Source organism: Saccostrea echinata, unplaced genomic scaffold (assembly GCF_033153115.1).
Source record: "Saccostrea echinata isolate AGI-Se365-2 ecotype Australia unplaced genomic scaffold, CSIRO_AGI_Sech_v1 ptg000029l, whole genome shotgun sequence".
In the NCBI taxonomy this organism is placed as follows: Eukaryota; Metazoa; Mollusca; class Bivalvia; order Ostreida; family Ostreidae; genus Saccostrea; species Saccostrea echinata.
In genome coordinates this window covers 3,409,123-3,428,677 of record NW_026889778.1, presented here as the reverse complement: position 1 = coordinate 3,428,677, position 19,555 = coordinate 3,409,123, and the positions used below count along the sequence as shown (strand labels likewise).

The following is a 19,555-nucleotide window of genomic DNA, read 5'->3' as shown; positions in this document are numbered from 1 at the left end:
TATCCGGGGGTCCGTCTTTTATGGCCTGTTCACAGATTTGTATTGTTTGTTGATTTATTTTTTTAGATTGATCACTGTTCGTTATCTCCACCTTTTTCAATAAGAAGTGGGCTATTCCATCAATGTAACGTACGGACCAATGATAATATTTTAATATATGTACTTTCAACCACTTTCTACGAATAATTTAGACAGATATAAATCTGTATAAATAAATAAGTCATCATTTCGCAAGTTCTGTGGTCTATACAATGATCTTGCCCGCAAATACAATCTATCATTTGGTCGAATGCTGACTGACCTTTTTCATACTAATTGTGAAGTAAATCATATACGGTACCAATTTTGATGCACCAGATGCGCCGCGCATTTCGACAAATTACTGTATACAGTGTTATTTTCGCCCCGTGTTATTTTCACCCTTTCAAAATTGCAAACAATTTTGCCCTGTTTTAAATTCGCCCAGTCAGAGTTCTGAAGAAATTACACTGTGTTCTTTGAATTCGCCCACATGTGAGTAGAGCAAAAGGGGTGAAAATAAAATGGGGGCGAAAATTTCCCTGTATACAGTATGTCTCTTCGGTGATGCTCATACCGAAAAGTTGGAAATCAAAACATCTAGTAAATAAAATAGACTGATGATCTGAAAAAACAAGGCCAAAGACTGGAGCCAAATACATCGAAGGATTAGAGCTGAGTTGTGATAGGCCATTATTTACACATTGAATTTTCTACGGATTTTTCCGTTTTCCCGATCAAGAAAAGGAGCACACAGCGAGTGTGACCGGTCGGCAGTAGATGCTTACACCTCCATGGCACCTGATCCCACCTCTGATGTTTGTAGAGGTCTGCGTTTCCTCTACCCCTGATTTGTATTTTTCTATGGACTTTGAGCTTGATTTCTGCTCGTTATCTCCATATTTGATTTAAATTGGACGTTGTAATACTGAATGGTCACTTTTTATATTTTAATATATTTTAAACTTCAAAGTATAATTACCTATATACCATGTACTCTTTACTTTAAATTTAGGACAAAGTTAAAGAAAAATACATTTGTAATTACCTACATGATATATAGATGCATCAGTGATAATCAAGTAAACTCTAGTTTTTGTGCACTTCTACATCTAGGGTTAATTTGCCTCACATTGCATTTAAACAGGTTACATTTTTTTTTCAGCCAGAGATATCATGTTTGTAAGAATTCTCTGGTCTGAAGAATAGATTCATATATAGTGAATCATTATACCATACCTTACTCCGTCATCAGTCAACAGTTTGACAAGGCGATAAATGAAAGTTGTCATATGTTATATCAGAGTCAATCTCTTTGGCGACAAGGACTTAATTTTCCGGCCCCTTGACCTAAGTATAAATGAACACCTATGTTCTTGCTTTATTTAAGTAGGTGTTAGGATTTGTGGTTTATCCCCATTGTATGCGATATCTTTCCAGCATATCTATATCAGTGTACTTTTTACACCTGTGCTCAATACATAAAAGTAATCAATACAACGTCAACAACTTTGTGTTTTGATTTACCACTTGCAAAATTAACATAATTTCACTTGACGTGCGCTGCTTAATTTTTTTTTTAGTGAATCATACAAACCATTACCAGTTGTACAAAGAACTGGTAAGTCGTTTGATTTGATTTTATTTATGGTAAATACAAACATATTCCCCGGATATATACCAGTAAACGAAAGAAAGGGTATATAGTTTTTGCCCTGTCCGTCCTTCTGTCTGTCTGTCTGTCTGTCTGTCCGTTTGCCTGTTTGTCCGCAAAAACTTTAACATTGCTCATAACTTTTGATTGGTTGAAGCTATGACTTTCATATTTCACATGTGTATTCCTTGTGAAAAGACCTTTCCTTGGGTACCATCATATTTGACCTTTTGACTTTGGAGTTTGGCCCAGTTTTACAAAATTGACTTTAACCTTTGCCATAACTTTTGAACGTTTGGTGCTAGGACTTTAATACTTCACATGTGTAATTCTTGTAACAAGACCTTCCTTTGGATACCAACAACTTTGACCCTTTGACCTTGGAGTTTGACCTACTTTTGAAAAACTTTAACCTTGGCCATAACTATTAAACCGTTCGTGCTAAGACTTTCATACTTCAAATATGTAATGTGACAAGACTTTCCTTTGGAGACAAACAATTGTAATCCATTGACCTTGACCTTAGAGTTTGACCTACTTTTGAAAAACTTAATTCTTGTTCATAACTTTTGAAAGATTGGTGTTTCAGCTTTCATATTTCACCAGTATATTTCTTGTGAGAAGGCTTTCCTTAGGCACCATTAAGTTTGACCATTTGACCTTGACCTTGAAGTTTGACTTACTTTTGAAAAACTTTAACCTTTTCCATATCTATTCAATGGTTGCTGCTAGGGCATTCATATTTCACAGGTATATTCCTCGAGACAAGACCTTACTTTGGGTACCAACATATTTGATTTGCATTTGCTATAAGTTGCCATACGGGGGCATCAGTGTTTCACAAACACATCTTGTTTATTTTATTTTTTATTTTATTTATTTATTTATTGTCATTTTCGTATCAGCTTCCAATTTTTTTTTAAAGTTCTAAAAATCTGATGTGCCAATTAATCTTTTTTACAATTAAATCAAATTCCCCAATCAGCAGAGATAACCAATGCTGATTTACGACATATATACTGATGTTTTGCAACTCAGAATATGGACACTACATATCACAATATATAAACTCATTGTATGTCAAGCATCATTAAGACTTGGTCTTAAGGACTAGTTTTTGTATTTTCAAAAACCAAAATAAAAGCTTAATATCTTCCCGACGCGGTCAACCGTTCAGCATCAACACAGGCTAAGCAGAGCTGAATCAAGTAGAAAGGTCACTAAAAATTAATTGCGACCTAACATTTCTAACTTTTTATGATTTTTTTTTTCAATTCTTAAAGGTGCTTAGACACAGATTTGAACTCAATATTTTCTCAAATTTTCTGTATAATAATATCACGACTTATATATTGCAATAGCATTTCACACGAAAATATAATTAAAAACTTATTTTATCTGGAAATTATTGGAACTACGAATTCCGGGACGCGTTTCATTAACACATCTTTGCTCTTACACAAATTTTAACTTTATCCTTAATATTTATGAAAAGAAGCGACTTTGTCATGTATTTATGAAAAATATTGCATCTATAATCCAGAAAATTCAGAGTAGAAATGATCGAAAGCAAAATCAACACACCAGTATTGTCAGTCCGTGCTCTGTGATGTGTACAGAGTTTAACAAATTGAACACACCCGTGAAACGTAAACTGGTTTTGTAAACAGGGCACGAGCTCTGTTATTGTTAATATTTACGATTCACCGGGTGTGTTCAATTGTTAAACTCTGCACACACCACTGAGCACGGACTGACAATACTGTGAGTGGGTTTTTCTTTCGAACATTTCTACTCTGAAGTTTCTGGGTTATAGTTTTAATATTTTTCATTAATACACAACAAAATTGCCACTTTTCTAAAGCATTAAGAATAACATTAAAATACGTGAAAGCGCAAGGATGTTTCAATCCAACGCGTCCACAAATTCGAAGTTTTAATAATTTCGAGATGAAATAAGATTTTTATTATATTTTATATGAAATGCTATAGCAACATATAAATCATGAAATTATACAGAAAACTTGAGAAAATGTTAACTTCAAATCTGTGTCAAGCACCTTTAAATGTGGTCATCAAATCTCCATCATACACAAGTCCAGCTTTTTGTACTATAGATGCTTCCGCCACGGAAGGTACTTAGTCTACTGCACCAGGGACCCCCTTACAGATATTTTGTCTGATTTTCTCTGAGGGTAGAGGAGCGAATCTCTCAGAACATACCACTTATGTCAATCCTCGAGAGCCTGCTTCTGTTTTAAGTGAACCTGTGCATGTTCCAACGCAGAAAGCTGAGACTCTCTAAGACACCTAACTCAATACGTTTTTGCTCTTTTAACCTTTGAATCCATTTGTCATGCGGAAATGACATACAAGTTTTGATACAAAGCAGTTTCTCATTATAGGGTGATCCGTGAGGGACCTGTTTTTCTATATCATTGCAGTGCTGGTATTAATTTTGATTTGAAATAAAAGAAGTAAATTTAGCACTTTGTACATTGAAGTTGATTTCACAGGTAATAAATTGGGGACTAAAAACCCTATAACGGTATTTAATTGATTTGTAGATTTTTGAATAATCCTTTTGAAAATTTTAGAGACGTTTTCGTTAAAGTTAAAAGAAAAAGCACTTAAGATAAAAAGAAACTCCAAATTGCAGCTACTCCACACAAAGATAAAATTCTTTATTGCTTTGTCTGTAAACCTTTAACCTAGAGAGAGAGGGAGAGAGAGAGGGGGGAGAGAGAGATATTCAAAGAACATCCAAGTTTGGACTATAATGTTGTACTTTGATGAAGAAGCAAAGAGATTTTTTTTATAATTGAACCTAAAGATACAGAAAATGTGTGCTAAAAACGTCTTCCTAGGTTATTTAGTGGGGGGTTTTTTATTGTAAGACAAAAGTATACCTATAAGGTTTGAAATAATAATTTTATTTTAATACGTAGAGGGTCTTATAGTTATTGTATGACAAAATGCTATTATAATAAAACCATTGAATTTATAGAATCGAACAGTAAATTTCGCAGACCAATATCTTTATACTGGAAAACAGAAGAGCTCTGTTTTGCAATCTCGAGTAAATTGTTTATATTTTATTAATATTGTTTATGGTCGCCCTAGCAAAAACATGGACTTACGAATGCTTAACCTGAAGAGGGGTAATTTACATGCAAAATACATAATTTGTGAAAAATTTATAAGAAATCTCTATGAAGTTGTTTTATATTTGTTTGTTTGTTGATTTATTTTGACTCCTTAGGTCTTACAAGAGATCTGCAGGTTGTAGTCAATCTTGTTTTCTGTGTTACATTTCAGACAAACATTTCTTGATGTTGTTTCGTTTAGATGTTTCAAAGTTTTACATAATCTGTAACATATTTAAATAATACCACCATTACAAACATTTAAAATTTACAAAATAAAAAAGAAAGAAAAACAAAACAAAAACTTACATAAAAATCAGGGATATTTTCTTCTTCTTCGAATCTAATTGATTTTTTCCCTAATATCCTACATGTATTATTTTATGAATCAAAATGTAAATAAATGACTACATATAGTTTGAAAATTGCAAAAATGATTCTTTTTCTTTGTTTGTTGGTTTGTTAGTTTGTTAATTTTGTTTATGTGATCATTTTGAATTTTTGGGGCATATTCTTCCTTTTTTCTGATTTACCACTATCTGAAAATTGCTTCTTATTTTATTTATTTTTTTTTAATAAAATGAAAAAAAGGTAAGTATCTTGTTTTAAGTACCAGCTTGTATCATGTTTTAAAGATATATTGATAATGAAAATTGTGAATTGCGAAAAACAATACCCTGTGTTTGGCTACAGTCTTTCGCGCCCCCTTTTTCAGTTCTTCAAAGCATTTTTATTAAAAATATTTCGGATTTCCAACATTTTGGCATGAGCATCACTGAAGAGATATTAACTTAATTGTCGAGCTGGTACCATATAATATTTACATCTTTTCAATCATATATTTCTTTTCTTTTTTTAATCACATATGTTTCAAAAATTGTACCGTTTTTTTCAACGGCCATTTCTTCATCATTATCATTTTTTAAACTAATTTATTTGAAATTAAGTACGCTTATCATCTATCCTTGAAAAAATGACGAGAAGAAAATTGTAGGTTAATAGATCTTTACTTCCTTTGAAGCCATGTTCTGTAATAAAATTTGCAATTTAAGGAAATTATAAACATGTACCGTCTCTCGGTATAAATGTCCTCTAAACTGGGCAGTGCACACTTGTATCAAAAATTAAATATCCCCGGATATCTCGGCAAATTTTTTCCTTCTCCGGATCAGAGGGACAATATCCAATAATACTAGTTTCAAGGATGATGTTTCCTCAGGGTTTTAGTAGAAACTCAAAATTAAAAATATAGGTCTAAATGGATTAAATAACCACGTAATAAATCAATATCAATGTATATATAATTAATCACATCAAAAAGAATATCATGTAATTAATTAGATCAAAAAGAATAGCATGTAATGAAAAACATCAAAAATATAAACAAAAGCCATTCCAGACTAACTCAAGAATTTGATCATTTACCTCATATAATTTTAATACCAGTAGATAAGGGACAATATAATTAACCTAAGGCTGTAAATAGTGTAGAGTTCCTATAATTCAGATTTTTGTAATTATTAGAAAATTAAAAGAGGAAATTCGAACTGGAATATATATAATTAACAAGTTTATGGTTCAAACTCCAATTGTGTATTTAAATCTAGAACACTATTCCGTTTTCATTTTATTTCATTATCCAAAGCAATCTGTTACTTGTTATATCTTATTGAGAAAATATTAGTTGCAATGTGTAAAAATGAGGTTTTTCAGAGAAATACTCAGGGGCCAAGTGCACTAATCTTGAAAAGTAGCCATAGGTCATTGACTTAGTTACCTGAAAGTGAATAATAGCATTATAATTTAAGGTATATAATGTACAATAGGCATTTTTTATTTCATGTCTATCAGTGGTGTAAACGTCACTCTTAATCATGCAGGTGTTCGTGACGTCAGCAGATTTGTTTTATTGGGACATCATAACCCTAACCTTTGTTAAACGTAAACATGCTAGTATATCGAACCAATTTTAGATACGTAACCTATTTCAAGATATTATACTCTATCTGTTGTCAAAAAAGACAAAACGTCAAATTTTCGGATTTTATTGATTATAAATGTCAGAATGGACAAGCAGTAAATTTAATACATTAATACATAATTGTATACATGCGTCCAACATAAGTTTACTTCATTTAATTTTAAAATTAAGCCGATCAAATGTAGCATGCATCGCGTAGCTTATTCAAGAATGCAATAATAAGGTAACAAGTTCTGATGATGAACACTGAAAATAAAGAATTAGAAACAAATTGAAAAAGAACCAATTATAGCTTTCTTTCACTCTCAAATGTAAATCAGCGAATTCTCTGAAATGAGCATAAAACTCGTTAATTCCTTCGTATGGGACAGTTTCTTCATTGCTCAGTCCACCAATCAAAAATTTATAAGAAAATGTATTTGTTACCTAGGACAAAAGTAAAATGTTCCAGAAACATTTTCCTATACTAAGTGACGCCATTGTGCTCTAACTTTTCTGACTTTCCTAAGAAAAAATAACTATGATTAACCATCGTAAACACTTTGAGACTTTACTCTAAAACTTATTTAAGGCTAAGACCCATAAAATCCCTTCCTTTACGTACCAATGATGTAAATCTTGGAAGTAATGTATGAATATACAAGAACTCTACTTCTTATTTATTTAAATGTGACAGCTATGGCGTCCTGTCACGTGACTAAAGATTGCGTTCATTGATTAGTATATGTCAAGAGAACTTAATTTTCATGCTTTCAATTCCGTAAAAATCAGGATAAAAGTGTGGAAGGACATTACGAATAATTAAAATCGGGCTTGATTTTTGACCTGTTTGTCGTAAAACAAACAAAAGTATAGCGCACCAGACCAGTGAAATATATTGTAGTGAGTAATAAAAGGTCATTGTACAGAGCACTCCTACATGTATATATATTTAATAACAAGAAAACATTGATGTAACCATCAATTGTCGCCCGGGAAATAAATAAAGTAAACAATGGAAATGAGTCTTGATCATCAAACCGCTTCGATATGTGTGAAAAAGGCATGCGTCTAAATGATGGAGACGATAGTCGAGAATATTTTGAAAACTCATAGTCGGATGAAAATCGAACAAAAACGATACCCTTTTAAACTTTATCAATTCCTCAAGTAAATGTTGGCTGCATAAAATATAATTTGAAACCAGACACATGCATCACCTATTTTCAAAAATGTCTTTCACTTAAAGAATATAAAACACGAACTGTGTAAAGTACTTTTTTACGTTTTTATGCGATAAGTAAAATTCAATGTTCTAAAAAAAGGACCTGTCGTTTTTTCGATAGTAAATGATAAGCAACTTTATATATTAAATATGAAAAACATATATATTTTTACAGATTCACTTTATGGAAGTAAATATATTGTGTATCTCGTAATTTATAAAGGGAAAGAACATTCTGATTAACAATCTTTTTAATGTTTAGAAAACCTTTAATTCTGAATAACTTCTCCCACCTCAATCCCCATATACCAACACTTAAACTTATATGTATAGAGCAGCCCGGTCCTCCGGGCTGCAATGAGCACTGACTTACAAAAAGGGAGCTTTGCCTAAACTCAGAATGCTTAAGGTATCTCATTACACACACAATGTATCAAATAATAAATTTACATTTTATTTTAAAACAACTGAGCATTTCGATAAATACGTGAATCCTGACGTACTTGTAGGGAGAAAAACATAGAGTAGCTTCCAGATACTGTCTAAACGTTTATTTCCGTGAGATTACCATTTTTGTAAAGATTTTGATGTTGTTCTTTTTTAAATGAAGTTATATCTGCTTTATATAGAAATGGAAGAAAATTCAGTGTTCAAAACTCCACAATTTAGCTATATATTTCAACTCATAAACTCAATATTATCAAATCATTACCACAGGAAAACAGAACACAGATTTAAATCAATAAATTTATTAATATTGTTTTCAATATTTCAACAAATATCAGCAAATAATGCGAACGCAATGAGAAGGGTCTCACTATGATAAGCCATGATTCCGTGATTTCAATGTCTCTAATTCCTCATAAACCGCTCTGAACCAGTGATGTCGTAGGGTAATTCCTGAAAAAATAAAATGTTGAAACATGAGGAAATAAATACAGTGATTTTTTAAGTCTATATTATATCTACGCATATCATGCTTCTAACATTTTTTTGTTCCTGTTTGTAATGTACAAATTTCAAAAAAAATTTCCAAAGTCTTATTTAATTTGGAATAGTCGCAGAGAATCAACTGAAAAAAAAAATACTTGAATTATAAAGATTTCATGAATACGTGTTTACGCTTTGTAGGCAAAATATCAGAGATACACTGAAAGTAGAAAGCCTAATGCTACCTGATCATTAAATTTTAGAATCGTCTCTGCGTTTTACAACAATGTCCTACCACCTGTACAGAACAAGCTTGTAGAATCGTATCAAACATTGAAATAGATTGAAAAGATCTCGGAACAGAAGAAATGTTTTTTTTTATTAAAATATTATTTTAAAAACCCCGATATGTCACAATGGAAGCCAATGATTAAAAAATCAAGCAAAATACCTAAACCAAACTAGACGTTTTAAGTACAGGCACTTGTTTTTACCCATTATACTACGCGTTAAAAAAAAATATTACCGAAACAAGTGCCTGTGGTTTTAAGTGATTTACATTTTAGGAAATATATTCATTGACTTTACCGTTGGTCATATATATGCAATAAACTTTCTTTGATATTATTATACATACTGGTTTAATAAAAATAAAAGATGTATATGTGAATTGTAAAGAAAAGCTAAAATAATACGCATTTAATATATAGACAACATAAAGAATTTCTTTTTGGTGAACTATATATTTCACGTCTGTAAGTAAATGTCCAATTCAAAGTGGATAACTATAAATATCTGTTTCCAAAGGGGGGGGGGGGGGATTTTCATTAGCTTAGAATTACTGACTACTTTTTTAAAATAGCTTTTCTTTTTAAATATTTAGACAATGCCTTTATACATGTGTAGGTCTTTTGTTTTTTATTTATAAACAAACAGAGTATTTTTAATGATCCACGTAGTCATTTAGATGCAAGAAATATAACTGCAAAATACATGTAAGATTTACTTATTTGATAGCGATCTATAATGGAGAATATTTTTCTTCTATGTTTTAAATGTAATAATTCTCTTCAGTGCTAAAGAAAAAAATCGGACGCTTCTAAATATCATTTTAAATATCGAAAAAAAAAATAAAAACAGTTCTAAAATTTAACTAAGAGTATAATAAATCTACATTGCTTAATTTGATTATTTTATCTTTATAGACGAAAAAACAGAAAATCAGTGACCCTCAAATCCGTTTCTGCACGTGTCTAAAATGGTAGTAAACATAACTCCCGGTTTATCTTTCAGATAAAGATAGAATATCAAAATAATTAAAACAATCAATATATCTGATATATTCTTACGATCGTGTTATAATCGCTGCTACTTTTGTAGTGGATATTTTTAGATAAAACCATATGTGGCACCCTGCTGGTTCTGGTTGGACAAGTATACCGGGCCGAAGAGTTCAAAGGGACTTCCTTACTATTCTCCTGATTATAATAAATTATCTACAAAATGCTTACCTTTCTTTGTGTGATATTTTGTAACATATTTATTATTTTGTTAATTAAAAATGACGTTTATTCTAAGATTCTAATTGAAAAAAAAAATTCAGGAAGAACTGTATTGTCCTCGCTTAAATTTAATTTTTTTTTCAATTTAAATGACTGTCATATACAAATTTAAATTATTGTCATATACAAATATAATTAGTACAAATTCTAAATTTGGGAAAGAACAGTATACGCTGTAAAATATGTAACGCTTTATTTGGTAAAAACTTATTTTTTCTAATTTTGAGTACGCCTCCATTTTTTACGCATTTTTGGGCTCCTTTTAATTATTCTATATACTTTATTTTAGCTATTATATTAAAGTTTCATGCTGTTTGATATTTTTATAAGCTATATAGTTTTATTAATCGCTGTTTTTTTTTCCTCTAATTTTAGGTTAAAATGCTGTTATGTATCTTTTATTCCTGGAATTCGAATTATTTTTAACTAAAAAATTATTTGAGAGACGTAAATAAGCATAATAAATAGAAATTCATTTGTTGTAAAAGGCCACAGTTGTAATACTTGGGTGTTAAATTGTTTTTTCCAGAGTTTGTAACATATGTCTTGTACCTTATCTTTATTTTTCTTGTTTTTAAGAATGGATTCGACAGCAAAAAATGACGAAAACAAAGAGAGGAGTAAAACTAAATTCCGTGAAAACAACAATATGTTGATTATGCAGTCAGTTTGGAATTTCATATTCAGTTAACTGTTATTAATACACTTTAGACATCATTAATTGGATTGTCATCATTTTATCTCATCGTGGAGCTTAATGAAACTTAGATTGACAGAACTACATATTTCCGTGACCCCGGGTGTCATCGCTTTCACTGATTGCCGTTATTTACTCCAATAACGGTAAATCCCCTAGTACTAATATTAGTTTTATTTTCCGGAATTTAAATAAAAATCATACCAATTATCAGTCAATTTATGCTTAAAAATAAATCTTACAATTTAGTTTATAAAAACAAAGTTCTCATTTGAAGGCAAAAAAATTCCGATTTTAACTTTTCACGCAAAAACTAAACTTTTAATAAATATTTTAATATTTTTTCTAGAAAGCTAACGTAAGTCTCTTTGGTGCCTTTCTACAAATCCCTTGAATCACATGTTTAGCTACTTATTCGGACACGTACCGTGATAGGGGTGAGTGGTAGACAGACTGGGCTGACTGGTCCCCGTACCCTTGCCACTGGGTGGAGGAGTTATTATACATCCCTGTATTACATCCGGTATTTTGTGCGGGATATGTTCCATTCGGAACTCCATTATGGTACCACTTCATAAAGGGATTGTTCATACTCTGCCTAAGTAGAGCTTCGTCTAGTCTGTATGCACGGCGCTCAGCCTCAGTGTATGGGGAATAGATGGAATTAAATGCGGTCGCGGAGGGCGAAAATGGGACACTGGGTGTGAGGGGGCTATATCCGTTTGTCAAATGATACATTCCTAATTCCACTTCCTTCTTTCTGCCTCTTCTCCTGGATCTTCTTCGTTGTCGGAAATCTCCTCGCATAAAGTCCTGTATATTAGCGGGGTGTATGGCCCAGTAATTCCCTTTACCATCCTCACATCTCCCCGCTTTAATAAAACAGTCATTTAAAGATAGGTTATGTCTGACGCTGTTTCTCCAGCCCTGGCCTCGATTCTGGTAATAAGGATAATTCTTTTCAATCCAGTTGTATATAGAACCAAGGCTAAGTCTTTTTTGTGAAGATTCTAATATAGATTTTGCAATAAGAGCTATATAGGACAAAGCAGGTTTGACGTCCGCATTTCCTCTGGCTTTCTCATCATGACCCTTTTCCGGATTTGTTTGGTCCACGGGTTCTATTTTGTCATCTTTAGAATCATTTTTATTGTTACTATCATTGGGGTTTATATGGTTTTCGTTAGCTGTGATTGCTGTTTGCATCCCTTGAATTTCCGGTTTATATTCCACTGAATTCTCTAGTTTCACGTTTTCTTCGTGACTTGAGTTGAGATCTGCCTCGTGCAACAGCCTTCCGCCTTCTGCATCATAGCGTGGGGTGATGTCAAGTGAGCCTGTCGCCTGATCCATAATATCGACTTTTGATAGAATCTGCTCGCCGCCACGAGCTAGTCCGTATTCCGGAATCTCCTGGCGTCCAGTAGACATCTTGTAGTACGACGGACTCGAATTCGGAACGAACCCTGGATGGAAAATCGTTGTAGATTCCGCATATGATGGCGGGTCTCTTGGAAGAAAATTCCCGGGCGAAGAAGCATTTGAGAAGAGACTGTTGAAGCATGGATCGGAAGTTTCTGTGTAATGTCCATGGTGTAATTTTATTGTCGATCCGTCAAAGTTTGGAGAGGACCCATAAAGTCCATTCTGGAAGCCTCCACTGTCATAATGTGTGTGTTGCATACTGTGGCTTTCGTATATAACAGGAATCAACAAATATGATCACTAAGTTATTAGAAATATTTACAGGAAAACAAATCTTCTTCAGTCGATTGTTTTGCTAAACATCCACTGTTCAAGGTAACACACAAATAAATCGACTTGGATTTCAAACTCCTACCTAAACACTACAAAACTCAACCAAACATTTGTACGTTCTGTTAATAAAACCCCCAGATCGCCTTGTTTTATATTTCTTATAGCAGGTCGCTACCTAATCGCCTCCATATTTGCGTGACTAAATTGAAAACGATATTCGCTACCAGAAAGCTTTCTGATTGGCTAAAAATGTCCATGGAGGGTTTCCTGAAATGTCACGAGAGAGATGGAAGGCGGGTATAGCGATATGGTTAAATTGTTTTTAAATTGATAATAGTTGTGAAGTATTTAGACTGGGACTTAATAGACAAACAAACTGTGATCCCTTCCTAATCATGATGCAGTCATCGATAAGAATTTGTCAACAATGCATTGATTGACTTATCTCAGCTCCCGGGTGCCAGAAGTACCCGATATTATCATAATTCAGTCCAGGAATTTTACTGAAGTTTTCAAATAATTACAGAAAATACAAAAATATCATTTGAATTCGTACATTGAAAGTGATTTTTTTTTTATGAAATTGATGTTGATAAATTTATACTAAATTTGGGGAAAAGAATGTGTAAAATAACTGAAAGAATGCTGAAGTTTGAAGAATTCAACGTGGAATATTCTGCCATTTTCCTTCAGCAAATTATTGATACCTCACAAAATGCTATCGAGATAAATATGCTTTAAAAACACATAAATTGCTAAAAATCACACTCACTTTTAATGAAGATCAAATAAGGAAAGAGAGAGAGAGATTTGGGACATTTACTATAGGTCTGCCGTCTAGACTTGTTCGGGTCTGTGGGAAGATTTTTCAGAACACGCATAGGGGGCATTCACGGACAACATCGTCAGCTTTGACAAAGACACGGGGAATACCAGGCTTTATTTATATATCTAGGATTCTTTCTCTCTTCTCCCGCTAAATAGCCCAAATGAAGGCACAATACAATCTTGTGTAAACATGATGATTAACGTAGAAAACACATCGGTGGTTTTGGGATACCTTGTTAACTTTTTACTAAAGGGTTCGTAACGATGTTCAAAGAAATGTTACCCCGCATCATTTAGAGGCTTTTCCTTCTACCGTGTACATTATGATGACATAAAGATGGAAGTTCTATTTCAAGGTTGGCCAATACTTACCTGCCATGGGAAAACAGGGTAACCAGTTCAGAGCAATGTTTGAGGTCGGGTGTGGCATTCACTTTTGATTAATCTGTGTAGTTTCTCTTCGTTTGTTCATTGGTGTATTCATCTGTGGTGGATCCAGGAATTTCAAAAAGTGCATCTCGTGAACTTCAAAAAGTGTAAACAAATGTGAAAAGAAGATAAGAATTATAAAGATTATAGATTAATTAACAATTAGGATTTAATTCCAGGATTTGTTTTGCTTCATATTTTGGTGACATGGTGCTTCGATAAATAAAAGGTTTCCAGCAGATAATTCCCATATGACTTCCTTCAATTGTTTTACTGAAAATTTACTTTATAGAAATTTATGTATTGTAAATCAAAACAGTCTTTTACACAGGAAGATTAGATGATTAAGTTGGATACGCCATTGTCCTATATTTCAGAGTGTTACGGGCACGTAGTATGGGGGGGGGGGGCTGACCCCCCAACTTTTTTCCAGACAGAACCTTAACTGTTGAAAATGTTCATTGAAAAGTTGGTTGCCCTCCCCCACCCAAACTTTTTGTTTCAGTATAGTCAAATGATGGAAATGTGGTATAATGAATGAACAAAATTTAGTTGTGAAAGAAATTGGAACCTAACCACTCCCCATCCCCACCCCCCACCCCCGATCGAATTAGGGTTTTCGAGTTAGGAGAATTTTCCTTTTTTTTTCCTTGTCGAAATCTTTTCAGTTAAGTTGGCATTTTTTTCTGGCTGCCCCCCCCCCCCTTTTCAAAAATAATACTACTTGTCTGTATTACTGAGTTCGTCATCGGAGTATAATAACACTATCATTTTTTCCTAGAAATTTTGATGTTTTCATTCAGTTGACTCTAATTTCATTTTTAAAGAAAAGAAACAATTAAAAATAAAAATAAATAAACAAAAAAAAAAACAACAAAACAAAACAAAACAAAACGAAAAAAAAAAAACAAACAAACAAACAAAAACAAAAAAAAACAAGATGTGTTTGTGAAAACACTGATGCCCCCGTATGGCAGCTTATGGCGAAGGTTTAAAGTTTCTCAAATGCAAGTCAAACTCCAAGATCAAGGTCAAGAGATCAAATATGTTGTTACCCAAAGAAAGGACCTGTGTCAATGGATATACCTGGTAAATATGAAAGCCCAAGCAATAACCATTCAAATGTTATGATCTAGGTTAATGTTTTGATTATTGTTTTCTAAAAATGGGTCAAACTCCAAGGTCAAGGGTCAAAATTAGTGGTATGCAGGTGAAGACATTGTCATAAGAAATACACATGCAAAATATAAATGCCCTAGCACCAACTGTTCAAAATTTAAGGCAAAGGTTAAAGTTTTTCAAAAGTAGGTCAAATTCCAAGGTCAATTGGTCAAAATTGTTGGTATCCCAAAGAGGGTCTTGTCACAAGGAATATACCTGTAAAATTTGAAAGTCCTAGTACTAACTGTTCAAAAGTTATGGCCAAGGTCAACGTTTTTTAAAAGTGGGTCAAACTCTAAGGTCAAAAATAAGTACATGGAAGGGTCTTGTCACATTGAAAACACATGTGAAATATGAGAGTCCTAGCACCAACTGTTCAAAAGTTATGGCCAAGGTTAAAGTTGGATAAATTTTTGCAAAAGTGGGTCAAACTCCAAGATCAAGAGGTCAAATATGTTGGTACCCAAAGGAAGGTCTTGTCACAAGGAATAAACATGTCAAATATGAAAGCCATAGCTGCAACCAAACATAAGTTATGGGCAATGTTAAAGTTTTGCGGACAAACAGACAGACGGACGGACAGGGCAAAAACTATATACCCCCGAATCTTTGATTACGGGGGCATAAAAAAGAAACCGGATGTAGTATATCTACCTCCATAAAACGAAGTCAAATATATTTAGTGAGAAGTTATATATAAGTGAAGATACGATAGAAAAAATTCAGAAATCACATCAATGAAAAACAGCAATATAAATTATTACAATTCTATCGATATTTTAACTTTCACTAGAGTGATGGTGACGCACGCACGTTAACGGTTACAGAGAACATGCTATTTAGGAACTTATCGGATATATATAACGAATCGAAATCGTTTGTCTCTAGTACTTCGCTATAAGCATGTTTTACTGTATTTCAGACAAGTATTAGCTTCAAAATGTCATTATCGCGCCGGGTAGTGGTTAGTAGTTGCATACAGCGTTTTTTACGATAGGGTAGACATTCTTCATGTCGTTGTATGTCAGCAATTACACTTGAAAATTCAAACTATCACTTAAAATCCTAGTCCTTAAACACAGCCGTAGACGCAGGGAGGGAGTGGATGCATTCCTTCCAAATTAATTGAACTTCGGTAGTTCGAACATCCATATCTCGAATACCATGGATTAGTCGAAGTGATTTGGAAGTTCCATGCAGGCACTTATTCCTTTGAGTATTTGACCATTTATATCCCGCATCCTGGGATATCTCGAAGTTTTTTCTCGATCCCATCGAGTTCGAGATAAGGAGGTTTTTGACTAATTATTATGATAAGGGCCTGAGAAAATAAATAATATCCTGAAAATGTGTGAAAAGCGCGTTCTTTCTCAAGTAAGTAACAGGTCTTAAATAGTACTTGCATAAGACCCCCCCCCCCTTCTCCTTCTCACCCCAACAACACACAAATTTGGATTTCTGAAAGAAAAGAGAACTAGTTTTTAGCTCACCCGAGCCGAAAGCTCAAGTGAGCTTTGTCCGTTGTCTGTCGTCGTCGTTGTAAACTTATCACATTTTCATCTTCTTCTCAAGAACCACTGGGCCAATTTCAACCAAACTTGCCACAAAGTATCCTTTTGGGTAAAGGGGATTCAACTTTGTTCAAATGAAGGGCCACGCCTTCTTCCAAGGGGAGTTAACTGAGAATTCGTGAAAATTTATGGCATCTTTTAAAAATCTTCTTCTCAAGAACCACTTGGCTAGAAAATATGAAACTTATGTGGAAGCATCCTCAGATAGTGTAGATTCAAGTTGTTTTTTTTTTCTATTCATGACCCCCGGGGGTAGGATGGGGCTACAGTGGGCGATCAAAGTTTTACCTAGGAATACATAGGGAACATCTTAAATAATCTTTTTTTTCAAGAACAGCAAAGCCTTGATTGATCATATTTATATGAAAGTGTAGTGTAGATACAAATTTGTTCAAATCATGACCCCCGCGGGGGGTAGGGTGGGGCCACAGTGGGAGATCAAAGTTTTACAGGAATAAGTATTAGGGAAAATTTCAAAAATCTTCTTTTCAAGAACAGCAAAGCCATGATTGATCATATTTATATGGAAGCATACTCAGGTAGTGTAGATTCAAGTTTGTTCAAATCATGACCCCTAGGGTAGGGTGGGGCAACAATGGATGATCAAATTTTTGCATAGGAATACATTGGAAAATCTTTAAAATTCTTATTCTCAAGAACAGCAAAACTGTGATTCGTCATAATAAAATAAAAGCATCCTCTGTAGGTAATGTAGATTCAAATTTGATCAAATCATGACCCCCAGGAGTATACAGGGTCCATAACAGGGGATCATAGTTATACAAAGGAATATAAAGGATAAACCAATAAAAATTTCTTCTTAAGAACAGCAAAAATATCAATAGTCATGTTTGTTCAAATTACAACCCACCCCCACCCCCCACCCCGGAACCACTTTAAATATCTAAACTTTTCAATACTGAACTGATTTCTGCATTTTCCTAGCCAAAGTGCTCAGGTGAGCGATGTGGCCCATGGGCCTCTTGATTTTTATCGTGATTTTTAAACCTCACCACCTATAAAATGTTTTTTCTTTTAATTTGCCAGGTGTTTCAAACTTTTGAACATTGTAAGTGTTGATATATTTACCTTTATCAGCTATTAGATCTATCTATGCTACCTGGTTATAAGAAATTAGATAAAAATACATTTTCTTTAATGTTTCGGGGAAAAAACGCATTTTGTCCGAGATCACAGTCGCTAAACGTTTTGTTATGCCTTCTACTTTTTTTGACACATGCTAGCTTCCATGACGAAAATTTCGTTCACTCGCGCACTGCGGTTTAAACTCCGCCAATTCCGTAAAGTTCTGTCGAACTCCAACGAATGCAACCAAGAAATAGCTGATCCCGACCATTGTGACGTAATCGGTCCAATTTCTCATCGACAGGTTTGGGTCGCTCATTGGAAATGTTGGATTCTTTTAGCATAGATTCATATACGAAACAATTTTTAAAGGTATAACAGTAGAGTTTTATTCCTCCTCAAAAACTTGTTTATCTTCTGTTACATTGTATATTGTAGACATTTCAGGTAACTTGGATTAAAACATACTAAATTGCTAAAATTTGTAATGGAAGTCTATAAAATAACTAAAATGTGTAAACATTTTAATACTAGTACTTGTAATGGAACTGCAAATTCAAACTACATGTAATATTTGTTAAAGAAGAAAACGCTTATATATAATGGTACTAACGGCAATTTTGGTCCGATTGAGACTCATATTTTCTTACACAACAAAATGTACATGTATGTACGAAAAAAAAAAAATATTAAGTATACTTTAAATGCAAATACATTCCTTAAGAAAGTAAAGGATGGCTGCTCTTAACGTCTGTTTTGGGGTCTTTTTCGGGCGCTTCTGTTGCTTTTATATCTAAACCTTATTTCATTTTTGTATGTTTATGAAAGAATCCTGTCAATTTGGAACCAAATTTAAAAGTTAAAATGATTTTAGACTGTGATACAATAAAATGATTCAATGTTTTTGTCCTTACTGCTTTCCAAATATAGTGAATTTACACTTACCTGCCCTTGATTAAACATTAGATATGCATGAGATGTGAAGCTTTCATTGTAAGAATGGGTCTAAAATTAGACTTGATAAATAACAATGACATGTTTGGAAAAAAGAACGTGATCACTCTTTCCAATCTCCCTCTCCATTCTGTATGGCACAAATATACTTCTGACAAAGGTTTCAAAACGAAATTAACAACACGAGCACATCAATGTAATCAAAGCAGATTTTATATCAATGCCAGATGACTTAACGTGTTCGAACACAATGTCCTAGTTAGCACAAAACATGCTACCTTACAAGTCACGTGACGGAATTTAGTATTCACAAAGTTACCTGAGGTAAGAAATCACGTGGTGAATTATAATATTCAACATGTCACAATCCTTGGTCACAACACAGAGAGCGAATGTAAGAAGAAGCAGGTTTTTTTTCTTTTTAACCATGAGCGCATGTTTGTATATTAATTTCCTTTTGACACATTATTATTTATGCAAATATACAACTACTGTTAAACGTAGAACAATAGACAAACATGCGCTGACTATGTATAAAGTCAGTAAAAAAAAGTGGGGGGCCTCATTATCGAACGG

The 19,555-nt window shown here is 33.3% G+C and overlaps 2 protein-coding genes across 2 annotated transcripts in view; one reads left to right on the top strand and one right to left on the bottom strand.

Moving 5' to 3' along the window:
• Positions 1-19,555, top strand: part of LOC133195481 (actin-related protein 8-like) — a 239,032-nt gene that overhangs the window by 194,274 nt on the left and 25,203 nt on the right. The gene's annotated exons all lie outside the window — the stretch shown is intronic.
• On the bottom strand, positions 11,604-13,435 carry LOC133194354 (fork head domain transcription factor slp1-like). The gene has a single exon (XM_061330332.1). The coding sequence runs from the start codon at positions 12,873-12,875 to the stop codon at positions 11,604-11,606; it is 1,272 nt and encodes a 423-aa protein (XP_061186316.1). The 5' UTR covers positions 12,876-13,435.

Excerpts from the sequence above, each read along its gene's own strand:
- LOC133194354 (XM_061330332.1), bottom strand. The coding sequence starts at position 12,875 with ATGCAACACACACATTATGACAGTGGAGGCTTCCAGAATGGACTTTAT.